Raw genomic sequence first — 18377 nt, 5'->3', positions numbered from 1 at the left:
TAGTCTAGTCTGGCTGTAACTAGTCTACCATGCATGACAAGGTACTAGATATACTACAGCTGCACAATTCTTAACCATTGTACAAGAGAACTTTGCTTCGTTGAGGAAAATGCAAGATGGCGGCACACGGGGATAAACACGTGTGGCTCTTAACGTGGCTCAAGTTGCAGGCATGCAAGAGTCATAAGGCAGGAACTCCAGTCTGCATTAATCTTCTTTGACTCCCTTATCAAAAAGTTTCAGAAAATGCTAAGAAGATGCATCGCAAATGTCAAAACACAGGAAACATCTAAGTCATATTTGTTGTTGTTTAGTCGTGTCCGACTCTTCGTGACCCCATGGACCAGAGCACGCCAGGCACTCCTGTCTTCCACTGCCTCCCGCAGTTTGGTCAGACTCATGTTTGTAGAAGAAGAAGAAGAAGAGTTTGGATTTGATATCCCGCCTTTCACTCCCCTTCAGGAGTCTCAAAGCGGCTAACATTCTCCTTTCCCTTCCTCCCCCACAACAAACACTCTGTGAGGTGAGTGGGGCTGAGAGACTTCAAAGAAGTGTGACTGGCCCAAGGTCACCCAGCAGCTGCATGTGGAGGAGCGGAGACATGAACCCGGTTCCCCAGATTAGGAGACTACCGCTCTTTAACCACTACACCACACTGGCTCTCTTCAAAGACACTATCCAACCATCTCGTCCTCTGTCGTCCCCTTCTCTTTGTGCCCTCAATCTTTCCCAACATCAGGGTCTTTTCCAGGGAGTCTTCTCTTCTCATGAGGTGGCCAAAGTATTGGAGCCTCAACTTCAGGATCTGTCCTTCCAGTGAGCACTCAGGGCTGATTTCCTTAAGAATGGATCGGTTTGTTCTTCTTGCAGTCCATGGGACTCTCAAGAGTCTCCTCCAGCACCATAATTCAAAAGCAGTCATATTAATGTCGGCCAATTATTTCCTTCATGCTAGAAAGTAATCATTGCCAAGGTACACAAACGTGTAATCTCCTGCCTACAGTGACCAAGGATATTATCACATTATTTTAAACTCCTAATTTATTGTAACTGGTGGGTCCAATAACTGTACAGTGGTACCTCGGGTTAAGTACTTAATTCGTTCCGGAGGTCCGTTCTTAACCTGAAACTGTTCTTAACCTGAAGCACCACTTTAGCTAATGGGGCCTCCTGTTGCCGACGTGCCGCTGAAGGACAATTTCTGTTCTCATCCTGAAGCAAAGTTCTTAACCTGAAGCACTATTTCTGGGTTAGCGGAGTCTGTAACCTGAAGCGTATGTAACCTGAGTTACCACTGTACTCTTAATCAATGGATCTCATCCAACACTAATAGGTCATACCAGTTTAATTAAAGACTCTTGGACAATCCATATTTGCTTTTTATACTGCACACTGCTTCATTTTTATGTAAAACTAACCCTTGGGTGTAGTCAAACATTTGATTAAGGTTTTAAAAGCCTTTGCTACATGACCTGTTACCCATTTCCTTTTTATGAAGGCGTGTTTAATGCCTTAATGTTTGCAGTCTACAAATAGCAACCTTTGAGCTTTCAAATGTTATCTGAACACCAACCCCAGTTACTGCCTTGAGCTAGGGCAGGTTTAAAAGCATTTCGGGGTAAGAATTCATCATGGGCTGCCACCAAGCATATATGCGGCCAGAAGCTGTACCCAGTATCAGTTCCATGAATCCCAATTTATTCAACTGAGTGGGAAGATTGACAGAAAGCAGGCAGCACAAACTGGAACCTTTCCCACCAGAAAATACATAGATAGTAATGATACCTGAAAAGACACAGCTTAAGAACTACCGTCCCATCTCCCTTTTAAATGTGGATTGTAAAATATTCGCAGACGTTTTGGCAAGTAGATTCAAGAGGGTTTTAAACAAAGTAATTCATAAAGACCAGGCAGGCTTTCTACCAGGTAGACATATGTCTGCTAATACAAGGAACATTATAGATATATTGGAGCTTCTACAAACAGACATAAATACTAAAGCTGTTTTAATTTTCATAGATGCGGAGAAGGCCTTTGACAATATATCCTGGAAGTTTATGAAGGGGAATTTAAAAGAAATGGGAGTGGGCCGGGGATTTGAGAATGGGATTGATGCAATATATTCAGAACAAAAGGCTAAATTGATAGTTAACAATGTGGTTACAAAAGAGTTTAAAATTGAAAAAGGAACACGACAAGGCTGTCCGATCTCCCCGTTATTATTTATTTCGGTCCTGGAAGTGCTCTTGAACATGATTAGAGGGGACAGGTTGGTGGAAGGGATACAGGTCGGAGCGAAACAATATAAACTTAAAGCGTTTGCAGATGACTTAGTTTTGACATTACAGGAGCCAGAATCTAGCACGAAAAGAGTACTACAACTAATTCAAGACTTTGGTCGGGTGGCGGGATTTAAACTAAATAAGCAAAAAACTAAGGTGTTGGGAAAGAATCTGACAGATATTGAGTCGGAACGGTTTCAGAGAGAGACAGAGTTAACTGTGGTTAAGAAAGTCAAATACCTAGGGGTAAACATAACAGCAAAAAATCTGAGTCTGTTTAAAGATAACTATGAAAAATGTTGGTCTGAAATTAAGAGAGACTTGGATAGCTGGTCAAAATTAAAACTTTCATTGTTAGGTCGAATAGCTGCTATCAAGATGAATGTATTGCCAAAAATGTTGTTTTTGTTTCAGACATTGCAGATTGTAGACAAAACGGAGTGCTTCCGGAAGTGGCAGAAAGATATCTCTAAATTTGTCTGGCAGGGCAAAAAGCCCAGAATTAAGTTTAAGATATTAACGGACGCAAAAGAAAGAGGGGGCTTTGCCCTGCCAGACTTAAAGTTATACTATGAAGCCGCAGCTTTCTGCTGGCTAAAAGATTGGCTACTTCTTGAGGACACGGACGTGCTGGATTTGGAAGGTTTTAACAATGCATTTGGATGGCATGCATATTTATGGTACGATAAGGTTAAGATTAACAAGGTCTTTAAGAACCATATTGTCAGAAAAGCAATATTTAATGTCTGGATAAGATACAAAGACTTATTAGAGAACAAAACACCGAGGTGGCTGTCACCCTTGGAGGCTAAGGCCCGAAAAAGACCTAATATGGAGGCCAATTGGCCAAAATATTGGGAAATATTAGAAAGAGACGGAGACAATTGGAAACTGCAGAGTTTAGAGAAAATGAAAGATAAAGTGCGAGACTGGTTACACTATGCTCAGATCAAAGAAGTGTTTAAGAATGATAAAAAGTTAGGATTCCAGGTGGAGAAATCGAAATTGGAAACAGAATTGTTAGAACCTAAGACCAAGGTACTTTCAAAAATGTATAACTTGCTGCTGAAATGGAACACACAAGACGAAACAGTTAAATCGGCTATGATAAAGTGGGCCCAGGATATTGGGCATAACATTATGTTTGAGGACTGGGAAAGGTTATGGACCAATGGGCTGAACTTCACAGCATGTAATGCTCTGAAGGAAAATGTAATGAAAATGATATATAGATGGTACATGACCCCAGTGAAATTGGCTAAAATATACCATTCGTCTGATAATAAATGTTGGAAGTGTAAGGAAAATGAAGGAACATTCTTTCACCTCTGGTGGACCTGTCCTAGAGTGAAGGCCTTCTGGGAAATGATATATAATGAATTAAAAAAGGTGTTTAAGTATACCTTCACCAAGAAACCAGAGGCCTTCCTTCTGGGCATGGTCGGCCAGAACGTGTTAAAGAAGGACAGAACATTTTTTATGTATGCTACAACGGCGGCAAGGATACTTATTGCTAAGAACTGGAAAACCCAAGATCTACCCACACTGGAAGAATGGCAGATGCAGCTGATGGACTATATGCAACTAGCTGAGATGACGGGCAGAATCCGTGACCTGGGAGAGGAGAGGGTTGAAGAAGACTGGAAGAAATTCAAGATTTATTTGCAAAAGTATTGTAATTTGGTTGAATCATAACAAGGAAGTCAGAGTAGAAATAACTGTCTACCATTAAATTACAATTTCATTTCTGAGTTAAACTTAAATATTGGACTTAAGATCATAAACAAGATGATAATTTGCTTGGAAAAATCTGTTTGTAATGATGAAAGTGGAAGCGGGAGACGTGAGGGAGTCCACAATAGAATGAAAGGATGTTATGAAATTTATTCTGTTTGTTAAATATGCACTTGTATGAAAAAAAAACTTAATAAAATATTATATAAAAAAAAAAAGTAATGATACCTTTCTGCTATACTTCCATTTATCACCTAAAAACTACTTAAGAAATTAAAAAGGGGGGCTCTCTCTCTCATTCATACCATTCACACCTGAAGACTGAATTTTACCTTTTTTGAAAATGAACTTCTCTTGCTACACAGAAGCAACAATATGGTAGTCAGTTTTGTATTTAGAAATGTAAAGGTAGCAGGGATGTTTTCATAATTTTTTTCAGAAATTGTGCATTTATCATGGATACTTTTTTTGTATTGCTGCTTGAAAACATGTGTTTCCAAACTTGAAATATAGGTGTGAACAATGTGTACCAATTTTTTTTAAAAAAAGAACAAGAGTTTAATTTGATAAAAGTTGCAAGCTGCTGCAAAACCACAATACAGTGGATGCTCGGGTTGCAAATGTGATCTGTGTAGGATGCACGTTCGCAACCCGCAGCGTTCGCAACCCGCAGCAGCGCATCTGCACACGCGCGGGTTGCGTTTTGGTCTTCTGAGCATGCATGACCTCCAAAACCTGGAAGTAACCCGCTCTGGTACTTCTGGCTTTTGGAGCATCCATAACCTGAAAAAATGCAACCTGAAGCATCTGTAACCCGAGGTATGACTGTAGATTACAAAATCTCCTGCAGTTAAGTCTGTCTCCCTCTTTCATATTTCAACCCAAATAACAATAGTATCCAGTTACTTACCTATATAGGTGACCATTGTCCTCAAAATCCTCTTTGCCCCATCTTCCTTTGATATCTTCGATAACATGGTTTCTCAGGAACTTTTTGAGGAGCTGAACTGTTTGGGTGCGGGTTACTTCTGGGCTGAAATTTTGATTGTGCTGCAGCAGTCTGTGTAGCCAGTCAACAGCCTCCGAAGCGGTGAAGCAGCGCTCATAGCTTTTGAAGCGACAGCGGTGCTTCCGTAAAGGCATCCCACCTCGGAAGAGCTCAATAGTCTCATTCCACTGAGAAGACAATAAAGTATACAAAAAGATTTACCCAAAGCCAAACTAGTGCTTGTTTGCTGAGACATAGGCAATGCTAGGGAAGGTCAAAGGAAGCAGGTAAAGAAAACTTACTTGGAAGTGGAGGGCTTCAAAAAGCAGGAAAAGTATTGCCCCAAGAGCTACAAGTTTTTCTCCACTACCAAAAAAGTCATTTCCTTATACCCCAAAGCTAAGGGTTGGGGGGGGGTTCTCCTTAAACTACAAGAAATTACCCCCAAAGGCAGTAACTAGCAATTATACTTCGGTGCAAAATACTCTGCAAGCTGATACAACTGAACAACCTCGAAAGAGATTGTTACTTATCCAGACACTGACAACACAATGTAATTGTAGTATCTCCAAATCTGGGAGAATTGTGTAGTCATTAACCAAATGAAAAACAACAAAGTCAGCGGACCTGATGGGATACCTGCCAAAGTCTTGAAAGTAGGGGGAACTGAACATACACAACAACTTCACAAGCTCATCAAAAAAATCTGGGAGAGAGAGGAGAGCCTAGCAGACTTTAGGGATGCCAAAATTATCAATCTGTTTTAAAAAGGTGATAGAACGGCTTGCAGAAACTATCAAGGCATCTTTTTATTAGTGGCAGCCGGCAAAATTTTTGCAAGGATCTTAGCAAACAGTTTTCTAACAATATCCGAGGCTACCCTTCCTGAATCCCAATATGGTTTTCGACCTTCTAGGGGGACAATCAACACGATTTCACAGCTGCAAGAAAAATGCAGAGAACAAAACCAGCCCCTGTAAATGCTGTTTATTGACCTAAGGCCTTTGACACTGTAAATCGTAATGCCCTGTGCCCTTCTGAAAATTGGCTGCCCAGATAAATTTGTGAACATCCTTCAGCTCCTCCACAATTATATGACAGCAACAATCACAGATAACAATGGCTCTCAAAGTGAACCATTCATAGTGGGATCAGGTGTTAAACAAGGTTGTGTTAGCACCCCATCTCTATTTATCATTTTCATTGCCATGATCCTACACTTTTTCCAAAGGAAACTCCCCACCAGAGTAAAAATAATTTATCGAACAGATTTAAAGCTCTTTAATCTGAGTAGGCTGAAAGCAAAGATGAAAGGGAGAAACGAGCTAAGAGGAAGGCACGATTGGCAAACCCTCACCATGATCAACTCCTGCCTGGAAACCTATGTCCCCACTGTGGAAGGGCATGTGGATCCAAAATTGGCCTCCACAGTCACTTACTGACTTACTGTTAAGATCGTGTTCATGGAAGACAATCTTACTCGGCTACAAGTGATCGCCAAAGAACAGAAGATAAAGGTGTGGGGGGATAGAAGGGAAACAAAATGAAATACACTGATATGTGCATGTGTGTAGTGGACAGCAATGTTAGAAACTCACATACGTAATCTAGGTGGCAAAAAGCTCCTTAAAACAGTATTACAGTCACCAAAACTGAATGACTAGTTGCCATTTTGGTACCAGATGCCTCGAAAGTCCTATTTTTCAATACACCTTCAAGCAGAGCAATACATTTGGTACCAGCTTGGCTGCAGGAAATGCTGGAAGGTGTACAAGGTGCCATCCAACCGACTTAGGTACTCCACACTGAATTTGTGTAGGGTTGGTGGTGGTAGAGGCAGAAGATAAAACTCACCTGTGTAGACCACGGCCTGGTTCGCACAATGCACCAAGCTACTAAACACAAGCTGTAGCCAAGAGAAGACTTGGCTCAGCACAGCACAGCAGCAAAACGTACCAAGCAGGGGGAAAGTGGCTGTGTGCTTCTTTCCTGAAGTCTCCAAAATTGTGTCACCTCTTTAGTGTGTTGTGCCAACCATCTACTGCCTTGATGGAAGGTATGGTTATGCAGAGAATGTAACTCCGTTGTGATGGAGACATAATAAAGCAAAGAGAACCTTTGCCCACAGGCCAGCTTTTGATTTCAAAATCCTGGCATGCAAAGAAGAGGTCTTTTCCACTCAGGCTTCACTGGTCTGGCCCAGGGGAACAGCAGATAAACTGGAGAATTTTGGCACTTCCGCATGACCTGCTTATTGAGCGTGCATCTTTGTTTGTTTGCAGGGAGATTAAATGGTTGCATCAAAGCAAGTGTTATCCCAGAGTTTCCACGACATTTTCCCATCACTTGCTTTATCACGAAAATTGTGCAACCTGAATTTATCAGTATGTGATGACACCCCACTCAAAAATAGTGGTATCCTGGAACCAATCTCTGAATGGGGCAAGTAGGTTGGCTAAAAAAAGCTGCTTCTGCAAGTTTCTGGAATGCTCTCCTCAGGGAGGTTCACATGGCACTTTCATTCTATGCCTTTAGGTGCCAGGTGAAAAGGTTCCTCTTCAAACAGGCCTTTGGCAGATTAATATTCTATGCCCTTTTAAATGTGTTTGGGGCAGGTGGTATTGGTTTGTTTTGTTCTTATTATGTATCTTGTGTTTTTATTTTATATTTTTATGCTGTGAGCTGCCCTGAGATCTTCAGATAAAGGGCAGTATGCAAATTTAATAAATAAAGTCATAAATCAGTAGAAGTCTGGGAGAAGAGAAACTTCAAATGTACAAAGACTGGAGGACCCATCGTTCAGTGTTTTGTTTGCAGGAGATTCTGGGTTTAACTTCTGGCTTCATCTGCTAAGGATCACCTAGTCATTGATAGGAAGGACCTTCTACCTGAGACCCAGAAGAGCTACTAACAATCAAAAGCAGCACTGCTGGCCCAGAAGGTCTGACCTGGACTGACATAGAGCATCTTCCTAGATTAATGCTGGAAAACAGGAAATGCTGCCAGCTGCCTCTGTGGTCCTTCTAGAAGGGCAACTTCTGCGTAAGTGGCACGGCGCCTGTATCCCCACGTTCATTGTGGGGACTGGTCGCCGAAGAACGGGATGGCTAGAGTTCTAGCTACCTGGTAGCCCCATTACTCTTGTCCCCAAACTTCCAGTGATGCATTCGTGCGAGGCTTCGTCTGAGATAGGCTCAGCCCTGGAGGAGCGGCAATGTGAAGATGAACGCGCCCCTGAGCATGTGCAAAGTGCCTTTCTCGCTCACGCTCGCGGGAGCTAAGGGAAGCCGGAGCCCCGGGCAAAGAAGCGCGGCCTCCGCTGAGCCGCCGTTCACTTACCAGCCGGGTGGCGCGGTAGGGCCCAGGCCCCACCAGTCGAGGCTCCATCGGCCGCCACGACAGAAGAGTACTCATCGGCCCGTTTCCACGGCGACCGGCCGACACACTACGCAACCCCCGCGAGGGAAAAAGTTTGAATCAAAGACGCGCGAATCCTGATTGGGCCGTGTTGAGGTCACGTGGCTACTCGGGACGCACCCGATTGGAGGGTGGCACTTTAAGGGGCGCGTCTTAACCCTCCAGTCTCATTCTCTTTTCTACACGCACACGCATATATTTAAATAACCTCTATTTCTCTCGGCGTCCCCCACAACGCAAAGAGCTGATTGGCTGTGCTTCAACGTCAAGGGCTCGTTTTGCATAGCTGAGGGTGATGGCCAATGGGCTTTCTCTCCCTTACTACCGGTTGGCAACAGCGGGGGCGGGCTGGGAGGAGAAGCAGAACGTGCCCTGATTGAGAATTCTTGGAAACTCGGAAGGCGACCCTGCGCATGTTTTGCTGGAGCGGAGCCAGGGAGCGCCGCGCCGCGGGAGCTGCTTCTGAATTCCAGGGTCTGCAGCTGCGGCGGGGGTGGCTCTCTCGCGCGCTTCTTTCCATTACACCGCGGGCAAGTCACGTTATTGTGCCTCCGCCGCCCGCGCAGCCAAGGTCACTTATGCCGCTGTTCCATTCCTGCGGCGGGGCTGTTGTTTTTTGCACCCTGGCTGACTAAACCCGATGCTTACGGGCCTGAGCGCAAACAGCACTGGCCCCTCCTTGCGATTCCCAGCAAATTGGTATTCGGAGCCATATGGTACGGCCTCTCATCATGGGCATGAAATAGTCGCTGGAAGCCTCATTCCCTGCCAGGCCCTTTTTAAAACCACCGGCACTACAATTTGTGGACAGCGAATTCCGTGCGTCTGTAATGCATCTCCCGGGATTCAGATCCACCGGGTGGCCCCTATTCTATTACCAAGAGGGCAAAAAGCCATTCATAATTTCACATAAAAACCTTTCAAAACAAACCATTCGGGTTTCTTCCTCTCATTCAACTGTTGATCACTGTAGTTCCCATGTTGCAACCTCTTCCAGCTCCGTAGTATCTTTAGGTGCATGATTCGACTGGACTTAACCATCCTGGGGCCCTTTACTTTAACCTTTACCTTTAGGTGCAGATAGTGGCAGTGGAGGCACAGCTTTGCAATACCCTTGCACCGCTATAATTTGTCTCCTGCCTTACACAGAAACTAAACTACTTGGCTCATCTACTTCAGTACTGTTTATGTTTTCATATGTATAACATATATGTTGGTGTTGCACCCCATGCAGATTACTTGAAAGAATCTAAATCTTTTAGAATCAAGGTTTAGACAATATCAAACAACTGGTTATGAAACCAACCCACAAGCCCTTTCATTGTGTTTCTAAATTTAGAGGATGTGTACAGTGAAATGGTTACTATCCTGCCCAAAGAAGGAAATATGTTGATTTCAATCTATGGAGAGGAAGGAATAATTTCCCTTGTACGTATAAACTGAGCCATGTTGAAAGAGCAGAAAATGAATTGTATATTAAAACAGTTTGTTGAAGGATGGGTGATCTTTATTATATTTTGGAATGCGAAAGTTGGTGAGGATGTAATACAATATTCATTGTTTACTCCCCCCCTTAAACCAAAACATGTATGTTTATATTATGTGTGTGTGTGTGCCCCTTTTTCCTCTTTTTGTTTGTTTGTAAGAAACTCATTAATTTTTTTAAAAAAAAATTATTGGCACTCTAGGATTTCATACAGGAGTCCTTCCCTTGACAGGATTCCTTCAATGGAGATGCCAGGGACAAAACCTAGGGAGGCCCTTTTTGCCTGTGAAGAATGTGTTCTAACTACTGCTAAGGAGACAGGGTTAGCCTTTCAAAAAGAGGTGGAGGTCAGAGTTCTCATAGGATCTATTTTTTGCAACATGAACCTCAACCTGCATAAATGCATGTCTACAAAACAGAGGTAGCCAACCTGTGTGGTCTCCAGCTGTTGTTTATCATCCCTGACACTTGGGCTCGGAAGCTGGGACTGATTTTAGCAGCAAGTGTAGCACCACAGAATTGCCACTCCTGCCAAAGAGGAACTAACTTGATGTTTTACATTTTGGGGCTTAGAGTTTATACTAGCTCCAGATGTGCAGTACATAGTCCTTCATACACAGATATAAGCATTGTATCATTTTACAGCCCAATTCTAACATACATTCATGTGGAAGTATCAGTAAATTCAAATTATTTTAACTGCATGTTAAGTAGTGGTCAGAATCCAAGGGAAGTTTCTTTCCATCTTCAGTTTTCCTTGAAACATGCAACCCATAGGTACTGATATTCTCAAGTACATATGATTCGGTTCAAATCAAGCTTAAGCTCAGGGTACAGGCAACAACCATTGTCCCTCAAACAAGAGGCTTGAGATTATCGTTGCAACCAGTTCCCCTTTCCAAGAATACCTCCTTCATACCCTAAGGCACCTTAGAATTACAAAAGTCATTTTTAAGACTAAATAGTCATAGTATTTCATATGGTACAGTTTTATAAAATACATTAATGTTTACAGTAGCTGTATTTGACAATGAGGTCTATAGTTGATAAGCTGAATTCCATTTCATTGAGTAGCCTTTAGACCTTAGTAATTTACAACACCAGCCCAAAACAATTGTATCTTTGTCAGTGTTCAAAGTACTTTTGTATACTTATCAGGCACACTTCATTTCCATAATGAATACTCATATGCATCTCCAAGAGTGCAACTCAGTATTAACTTATTTCATACATTTTAAAAAAATATATACATTGGTGCTGAAAATTTCAGGTCAGTGCCTCTTCTTAATCATTAGATTAACCCTCCCTCCCACATAAAGATTATATCCCAAATAATTTATAGTAAAAATACAAGGTTTTTTGTTTTGTTTTGGAAAACCACATATAAAACAAATGTGTGCTGTACACCTATGCATATTGATTGTCAAGTCAAAACATTCAATCATGTTTTGTGGCAGAATCTTTCATTCAGTTTTGTTTCTGGTAATGCCGTTTTGTAAAGTCTTGGGGGGTCTTTTGCCTCTGGTGTAAGCATGGTACCAAAAGTGCATGAACAGAATTAAAAACAAAGTGCCATAGAGCCAGATGATGAACATAAAGATTGGATACTGGTATGGGCAATGATCCATAAAGTAGATTTGTCCTATATGGACGGTAACCATAATGAACTGGATCTAAAACAGAAAAAAACAACATAGTAAATCATTAGGTATTTGCTTTAATCACACAGTGGAGGTGGGGTGGGGGGAGTTGCAGCAGACGAAGGAGGAAACTTTCTGTGTAAAGCATCAAACGTAAGTAAGGATAGTTATGCGGAACTAGTTCTACATCCTTGGCGATGGGGAGGCGAGGGTATTATGATGCTCAGCTCTCAAAGCAGGCTACTGGAACTACTTTACCTTACTTTGCTTTACTTACAGTTACCACCACCCCATAAATTGTGGAGAAGGAGCTAGGGTGCCTCTCTGAGGGCCTCTATTGGTGGAGAAGAGTCCTAATGGTTGAAAGGTTTTCACCATGACAGAGACCTCAGTTTTGGCTAGGCAAGTGGTGAGTTCCTGGCAGCCCCCAAATTGGATGTTTCTTTGGATCTGCTGCATCCAAAACCCCATTGCTAAAGAGTTTTTAATCTTCTCTGCGAGGTCAGGCTAAATGGTAGCAGTTCAGGAAACAGGGTGCACAGGACATGCAATGAGTTCAGCTAGCTCACAGCCGTTTACAGCATTCATATGCATCTGTGGGTTAAACCACAGAGCCTAGGGCTTGCCGATCAGAAGGTTGGCAGTTCGAATCCCCGCGATGGAGTGAGCTCCCGTTGCTCGGTCCCTGCTCCTGCCAACCTAGCAGTTCGAAAGCACATCAAAGTGCAAGTAGATAAATAGGTACCGCTCTGGCGGGAAAGTAAATGGTGTTTCCGTGCACTGCTCTGGTTCGCCAGAAGTGGCTTAGTCATGATGGCCACATGAACTGAAAGCTGTATGCCGGCTCCCTCGGCCAATAAAGCGAGATGAGCACCACAACCCCAGAGTCAGCCACGACTGGACCTAATGGCTAGGGGTCCCTCTACCTAAATTCAACCTTCCCCTATGTGTTCTGAAAGTTACTCACCAGTTGTATAGTCGTCAGATGCTTCTTCCACCACAAGTATTTGTGGTAAGCTGGTCCCAAGCAACAGAGTCCGTAGTAGGTGTACATGATCACATGCACAACACAGTTCAACATACCATGGAATGTTCCCAAGCCACCTGTGAGTAGAACAAAATCCAGTCTTGAAACAATCTACTACCAATCCAAAGTACATCATCTGGGACAAATCAGACATATGAGGCAAAGAAAAGCAAGACTTGAGGCTGTCTCTGGTAACCTTGTGATCGCTTTGTATGCAACCATAATGGCATGGCATGGCTGCCATTAACAGAAATAATTCATTATGGTTGCTTTGTATGCAACCATAATGGCATGGCTGTCATTAACAGAAATAATTCTGTGAGGCAGAAGCTTCATGCAGTGGCTGTAAATGTATCTATGGATTTAATCATATATGCCAACTCTGTTGTTACAGAGCCTCTATGCCCGCTCTACATCTTCCTGGGGTGGAGAGACTACAGAGAAGCAACAGCTCTTATTAAAAGCCCTCTGCACACATTAAAGCAGGCATTGGAGCCCTCTAGTACTTCAGTAGAAACAGCAATATCCTTGTACCTAATCAAAACCTAGTATGGAAAGTCCACGGACTGTCATGCTTTATACTGTATATATATTTTCCTATGACATTACTATCTCGTCTTTCCGCCCAGGAGCTCAGGGCAGCACATATGCCACCCACTCTATCCTCAAAGTAACCTTGAGAGGTAAGCTACTGTGATGCCCTCCAAGAGCTGGACTTCCAACTCCTATCATCCCTACCAATCATCCTTGCTGGTTGGGGCTATTGGGAGGAAGGGAGTTCAGCAACCTTAGGAGGGAACCAAATTAGCTGCCCCTGGGCTAGGTTGAGAGCTGGCAAGTGGTCAACTGTCTCGGAAGATGGTTTAAGAGTGTACCTTCGGGGCTGAAGGCAGTTTAGTGACAGTTTAGTATCCCCAATCCAGGTTCAACACTGCAATCAACATCTTCACATGCAGTAACATAATCAATCAATCAATCTGGGTGTGCCTCCTGCCCTGCAATGCTGAGACACAGGATGATGGCCTAATTTTGGAATTCTGTCCTCAGCCTATGGACGGTATTTAAATTGCAGCTAATCTGCACCTGTTCAGGCAAAATAAATGCTGAGCTTGATTTTGCAGGTCCTCACTTGTTTTAGTTATGTTACTCTGAAATTACTGTCTTCAGATAAGAACTTGAACCAGTTTTGGAAATCTTGACATACACACTTGGAATAGGTCCAAGCTCCTTTGGATTCATTTCCAGCTAACTTACATAATTTGTGCCATATTTTTAAGATTTCCCTAACTCACTCTCCCATACCCTCATCTTTATATTCAAACTCACATTCTCACTGCTTCCTGCCCCTGTTTAGGCTGCCTCACAACCATGAACTTCGAGGTGTTCAGCACTTCTCATTTCTGGAAATGCATGCGGGTTTCAGACTGGTGCATCAGTTAAAAGTGGAGAAAAGTAAGTTGATATAGACAAAAAGTTGAAAGAAAGCATTAACTGCCTGGGTCAGGCAATCACAGCAGAGCTATGAACAAGTTCTTTTCCAGACCCTTTGTGGTACAAACAATAAATCCAGAAAGTGTATCATTAACCAGAGTTTCCCATTTCATTTTCAGCTTTGGAACAAGCCATACTATTAAACCAACTGGCTTAATATCCTGTCTCGTTCCAAAAGGTGGCAACCATAGATGTCCTGGTTTGGAAGAAGCACTTCTTGGTTTGATTGCTCCTCCCTCTGCAGCACAAGCAAATGGGCAGCTTGTATGAGCAAAAGGCATGTGGTGCTTAAAAAGTCTATTATTATTAACAAGTACTATTAATTAAATTACTATTTTCCCCCAGGGCGCCAAACATCGTAGTAAAATAATACAATTAAAATAAAAATATATCAAAAACATTTAAAAGCAATTAAGGACATCTAAAAGCAGTTAATCAAAACAAGAAATAAATGTGTTTTTTATATATAAATTGTTTTATGTATCTTTGATTATGAAATTTAAAAGATTTAAATAAGGTTTTTTAAATAAACAAAAAATCAAGGGAAAGTAGCTGGTCGGTGCAACACAAGTGTTAACTCAGGCAAGCATTTCCCCCATGGCTGAGTGAGGCTGAAGTCTCGCTCTAGAAAAGAGTCATAAGCAGTTTCCAGATTACAAAACTAGTTTACTGAGAACTGACACTTGGCCCCTTTTAAATGGCAACAATATAATTTGGTGGTTTTCATCATAATGGGCAGGGTGGTCCACATTTGACACATAGGACTTGTGCAAAATACTGCATACTAAATTCTGTTAATAAAGGGCAGTTGGCTTTATGTATTTGGGTTGGCAGCCTTGAAGATTCTCCTAATTTCTGAAGTGCCTAACCTTACCACAAGAAAGAGTCACATCCATCACACATAAACTGCAATGACAGAAACCATCTCTCTGTGTGTGTGCTGTGGAATAATTAAAACTCGCATGCAGAAACCAGAAAAGCAATCTCTCCTAAGCCAAAAATGGAGACTCGCAACCTACTGATATGTAACAGTGCCTGAAGGATTTGCATTTTCATGAAGCCAGTTTAGCAGGAATATCCAAATTACTCAAGCAGGGAAGCCTGCCAAATAATCCCACACAGAACTTGAGGGTGTGTGTGTGTGTGTGTGTGTGTGTGTGTGTGTGTGTAAGGGAATATTGTTAAACGTTTTACTGCTGGCTTATAGTGGCATTAACTCTTATGGGCAATACATGCAAAGTGTATGGAAAGGATCTCCTGTTCTTTAATGTCGTTTCGCAAATGAGATCTAAACACACTGTGTTCTCTACTGGGGGGGGTGCAGTTCTCCTCTTGGTAACTGCTTATTATCAAACACTTTTCACTTTATTCTAAAGCCCATCAAACCCAAGGAGCGAAATAAGACATGCACTCCACAGAAGACCCACTCCTTCAAAACCTCTATTGGGTACATCAATCTGGGCTGTGGCAGCACTCAACTAAGACTACAGATAAAATTCAGGTGGATGCAAGTGGATGACTATTTCTGCTTTGTGCCACAAACTAGCAGTTATTGACCTTGTTCACATCATGGTAAACCAGGTGTGACTTTTCTGTGGCCTTCTAGATGTTGGACTTCAACTCCACTGCCATTCCTGATCCTTGGCTAGGCTGGCTGGGGCTGATGGGAGCTGGGTCCCAACAGTATTTGGAGGGCCACAGGTTAGCTACTCCTTCAGTAAATATTTGCTACCCATTTGGAATGCTTTCTCTCCCATCTACATGCAAGGAAGAGCAAATGATAATCCCTTACTTATTACAGTAGTGCCCCGCAAGACGAATGCCTCGCAAGATGGAAAACCCGCTAGACGAAAGGGTTTTCCGTTTTGGAGGCGCTTTGCAAAACGAATTTCCCTATGGGCTTGCTTCACAAGATGAAAAGGTCTTGCGAGTTCCTTCGGGTTTTTTTCCCTTTCCCCCCCCTTTTCCTAAGCCGCTAAGCCGCTTATCAGCTGATCGCTAAAAGCCGCTAAACCGCTAATAGCGCTAATCCGCTAAGCTGTCAATGGGCTTGCTTTGCAAGACGAAAAAACCACTATACGAAGAGCCTCACGGAACAAATTAATTTCGTCTTGCGAGGCACCACTGTATTATGTCTGAACTGGTCACAGTTCGTTCTTGACTTACTGAGAGTCATCTTTTCCGGCGGGGGGGGGGGGGAGATTTCTAGTTCAGACATAACACTTGGAGCTAGATTCCCCTATCTAGTTGAACTAGTGGGAGGCAGTGTGACAAGTTCTGCTAGCACAATGTGGCTTTTTCCCCTGCCCAAATTGGTGGCAGAGGCATTTGAGAGAAGCCCAGAACAGCATGAAGAGGAAGGAGAGGTGGTATCATTCCGTTACACAAGCAGAAATGCTTGCAATGAGTTAACAATCTCCTTAGTGCTACTTCAAATTCTAACCTAAGCCAGGTTTGTTTCTCCTAAGTGCTAAGCATGGAGGCCAGATCAGCAGCTTCATGGTAAAACTATTAACTAGTTTACTGTAGTGTGGGAACTGGACCATTGTGATGTTTTGGATGATTCTATTGCCATTTTGGACGACCACTATCCTATAACGAAGGCCAAAAGTTTTAAAAGCAAAAAACCCAAAGCACATTAACTGGGAGGGTTCACAATGCTGATTAACACAAGGACATCTCACTCAAAAGTACTCAATTTCTGTCCACAGAAAGATCCATTTAAAAAAGACCTCATGGCAAACACTTGGATTAACATAAATTAGTATTAGGCAGCATTAAGCTAATCATTTTTAAAAGCCAAAAAAAGGAGAGTAAATAGGATGGAAGACATCACTACTCTTCCAAGGGATAATAGAGGGCATTATTTCATTTGTCAAGATCTAATATAGCCTTCCAAAGAAGAGAGCACACATTTATGAAAACTAAACTTGTCTTGTTCTAAATATATCTGCTGTGATAATAACTTTATTTTTGCTGTTTCACCGTATATCTCCTTGAGTCAATTGTGTAGAAGGCAGTGAATAAACTAATGACACTATATTATTAATAATATAATTACCATCATCATTACTACCACTGTTATTAACACTGTTATTCTCCCAAGGCAACACTGCCGCAGGCTCCCCAGGTTAGATGAGATGTCCAGATTATTACCATCTACCACCCCCACCCCTTCAAGAGAAGCGATCTATGAAACGTGTCAAGTCCCAACATGCAGCTAATATGAATCTGAGAACAATAGTAATCTGGCAATAGAACACGGGTCAGAAATTGTCTTCTAATTTTTAAAAAATAAAATAGTCTTCTGAACGCCTGTAAAAGCACAATGCAACCTTTAGATGGGTTTTTTTTTTTTTTACATGGTCTTTGTGTTAGGAAGTTAGGAAAACCTATAGTTTTCCCTATGCCCCACTGCTCTCCTTTCTGTACCTCCTTTTTTTGCCCAGGTGTTTCCAGTTTCGACAGGCACCCTTCAAAGGCAGAGAAGGCGAACCAACATGCAAAAAGGGTTTGCATAATTCAAAGTAAATAACTTGTTGCATCTATGCTAATGCTTCCAAAAGATTTCAGCTTGCTAGGGATTTTGGGCCTGAGAACATTCAAGGGTTACATAATAGGGTGGGAAAAGAAACTAGAAATCGGATGGAACTACTGGTCAAACGCCACTATCAATAAACTGCTAAAGCTGCAAAGCTAAAATCGGGAGAAAAACAAAGTTCTTAATCTAACAGAGAGCTTGGCATTCCTATGCTAATTTAAGCCAATATGTTTAAGAGCACCTAATTCTGTGCTGGAACCAGTCAATGTGTTGAGTCAAGTAAGAAACCTTAATAGGTTTAAATGATACACTTGCTTCAGAATCTTTGTATTGTTTGCCTTTTCCTCTGTGTCACTTTAAACAAAAAGCCTTGTGCAAGTTGTCCTTTGTTTAGCTACCCAGTTGCAGGAACCAGCCAGAGACAAAATTTGCAGAGTGAAATACCAACACCACCTACCTGGGAAAAGTTGATACGTATACATGACTTTCTAAAGCAGGTGGGGTGCATGCATAGAATTTTAAGGAAACCCCCATACATAAAGCAGCAGAAAGAAACAAATTTCCACTTAGAAACATTGTATTTTTTATAAAAGCAAGTTTCAATTTAGAATCGGAACTACCTGGAGCAAATTTGACTCCAAACCACCAGGTCCAAGGCATGATTGTGTGATGGAATACATGGAGAAACGTAATTTGGGCATTCTTCTTTCGGAGCACAAAGAAGATCTGGAACGATTTAAAGAGGTATTATTACTGCAAGTCACACTTAAC

The 18377-nt window shown here is 42.2% G+C and overlaps 2 protein-coding genes across 2 annotated transcripts in view; both read right to left on the bottom strand.

The window, feature by feature from the left end:
- DEPDC1B (DEP domain containing 1B) overlaps window positions 1-8473 on the bottom strand; it is a 39511-nt gene extending 31038 nt beyond the window's left edge. Inside the window, exons 1-2 of the mRNA XM_081929805.1 lie at window positions 8344-8473; window positions 4927-5192 (exon numbers count right to left, since the gene is read on the bottom strand). Coding sequence (XP_081785931.1) covers window positions 4927-5192; window positions 8344-8418 — 341 coding nt within the window. The 5' untranslated portion in view covers window positions 8419-8473. The remainder of the gene's footprint in view (window positions 1-4926; window positions 5193-8343) is intronic.
- A 1433-nt stretch (window positions 8474-9906) lies between these two features.
- ELOVL7 (ELOVL fatty acid elongase 7) overlaps window positions 9907-18377 on the bottom strand; it is a 39164-nt gene continuing 30693 nt past the window's right edge. The window contains exons 6-8 of the mRNA XM_081930046.1: window positions 18227-18332; window positions 12515-12651; window positions 9907-11580 (exon numbers count right to left, since the gene is read on the bottom strand). Of these exons, the coding sequence (XP_081786172.1) occupies window positions 11371-11580; window positions 12515-12651; window positions 18227-18332 (453 nt within the window). The 3' untranslated portion in view covers window positions 9907-11370. The remainder of the gene's footprint in view (window positions 11581-12514; window positions 12652-18226; window positions 18333-18377) is intronic.

Source organism: Podarcis melisellensis (genome assembly GCF_964234715.1).
Source record: "Podarcis melisellensis genome assembly, chromosome: 11".
Lineage (NCBI taxonomy): Eukaryota > Metazoa > Chordata > Lepidosauria > Squamata > Lacertidae > Podarcis > Podarcis melisellensis.
The sequence above is the reverse complement of the archived record's forward strand: the minus strand, read 5'-3'. Positions and strand labels throughout refer to the sequence as shown.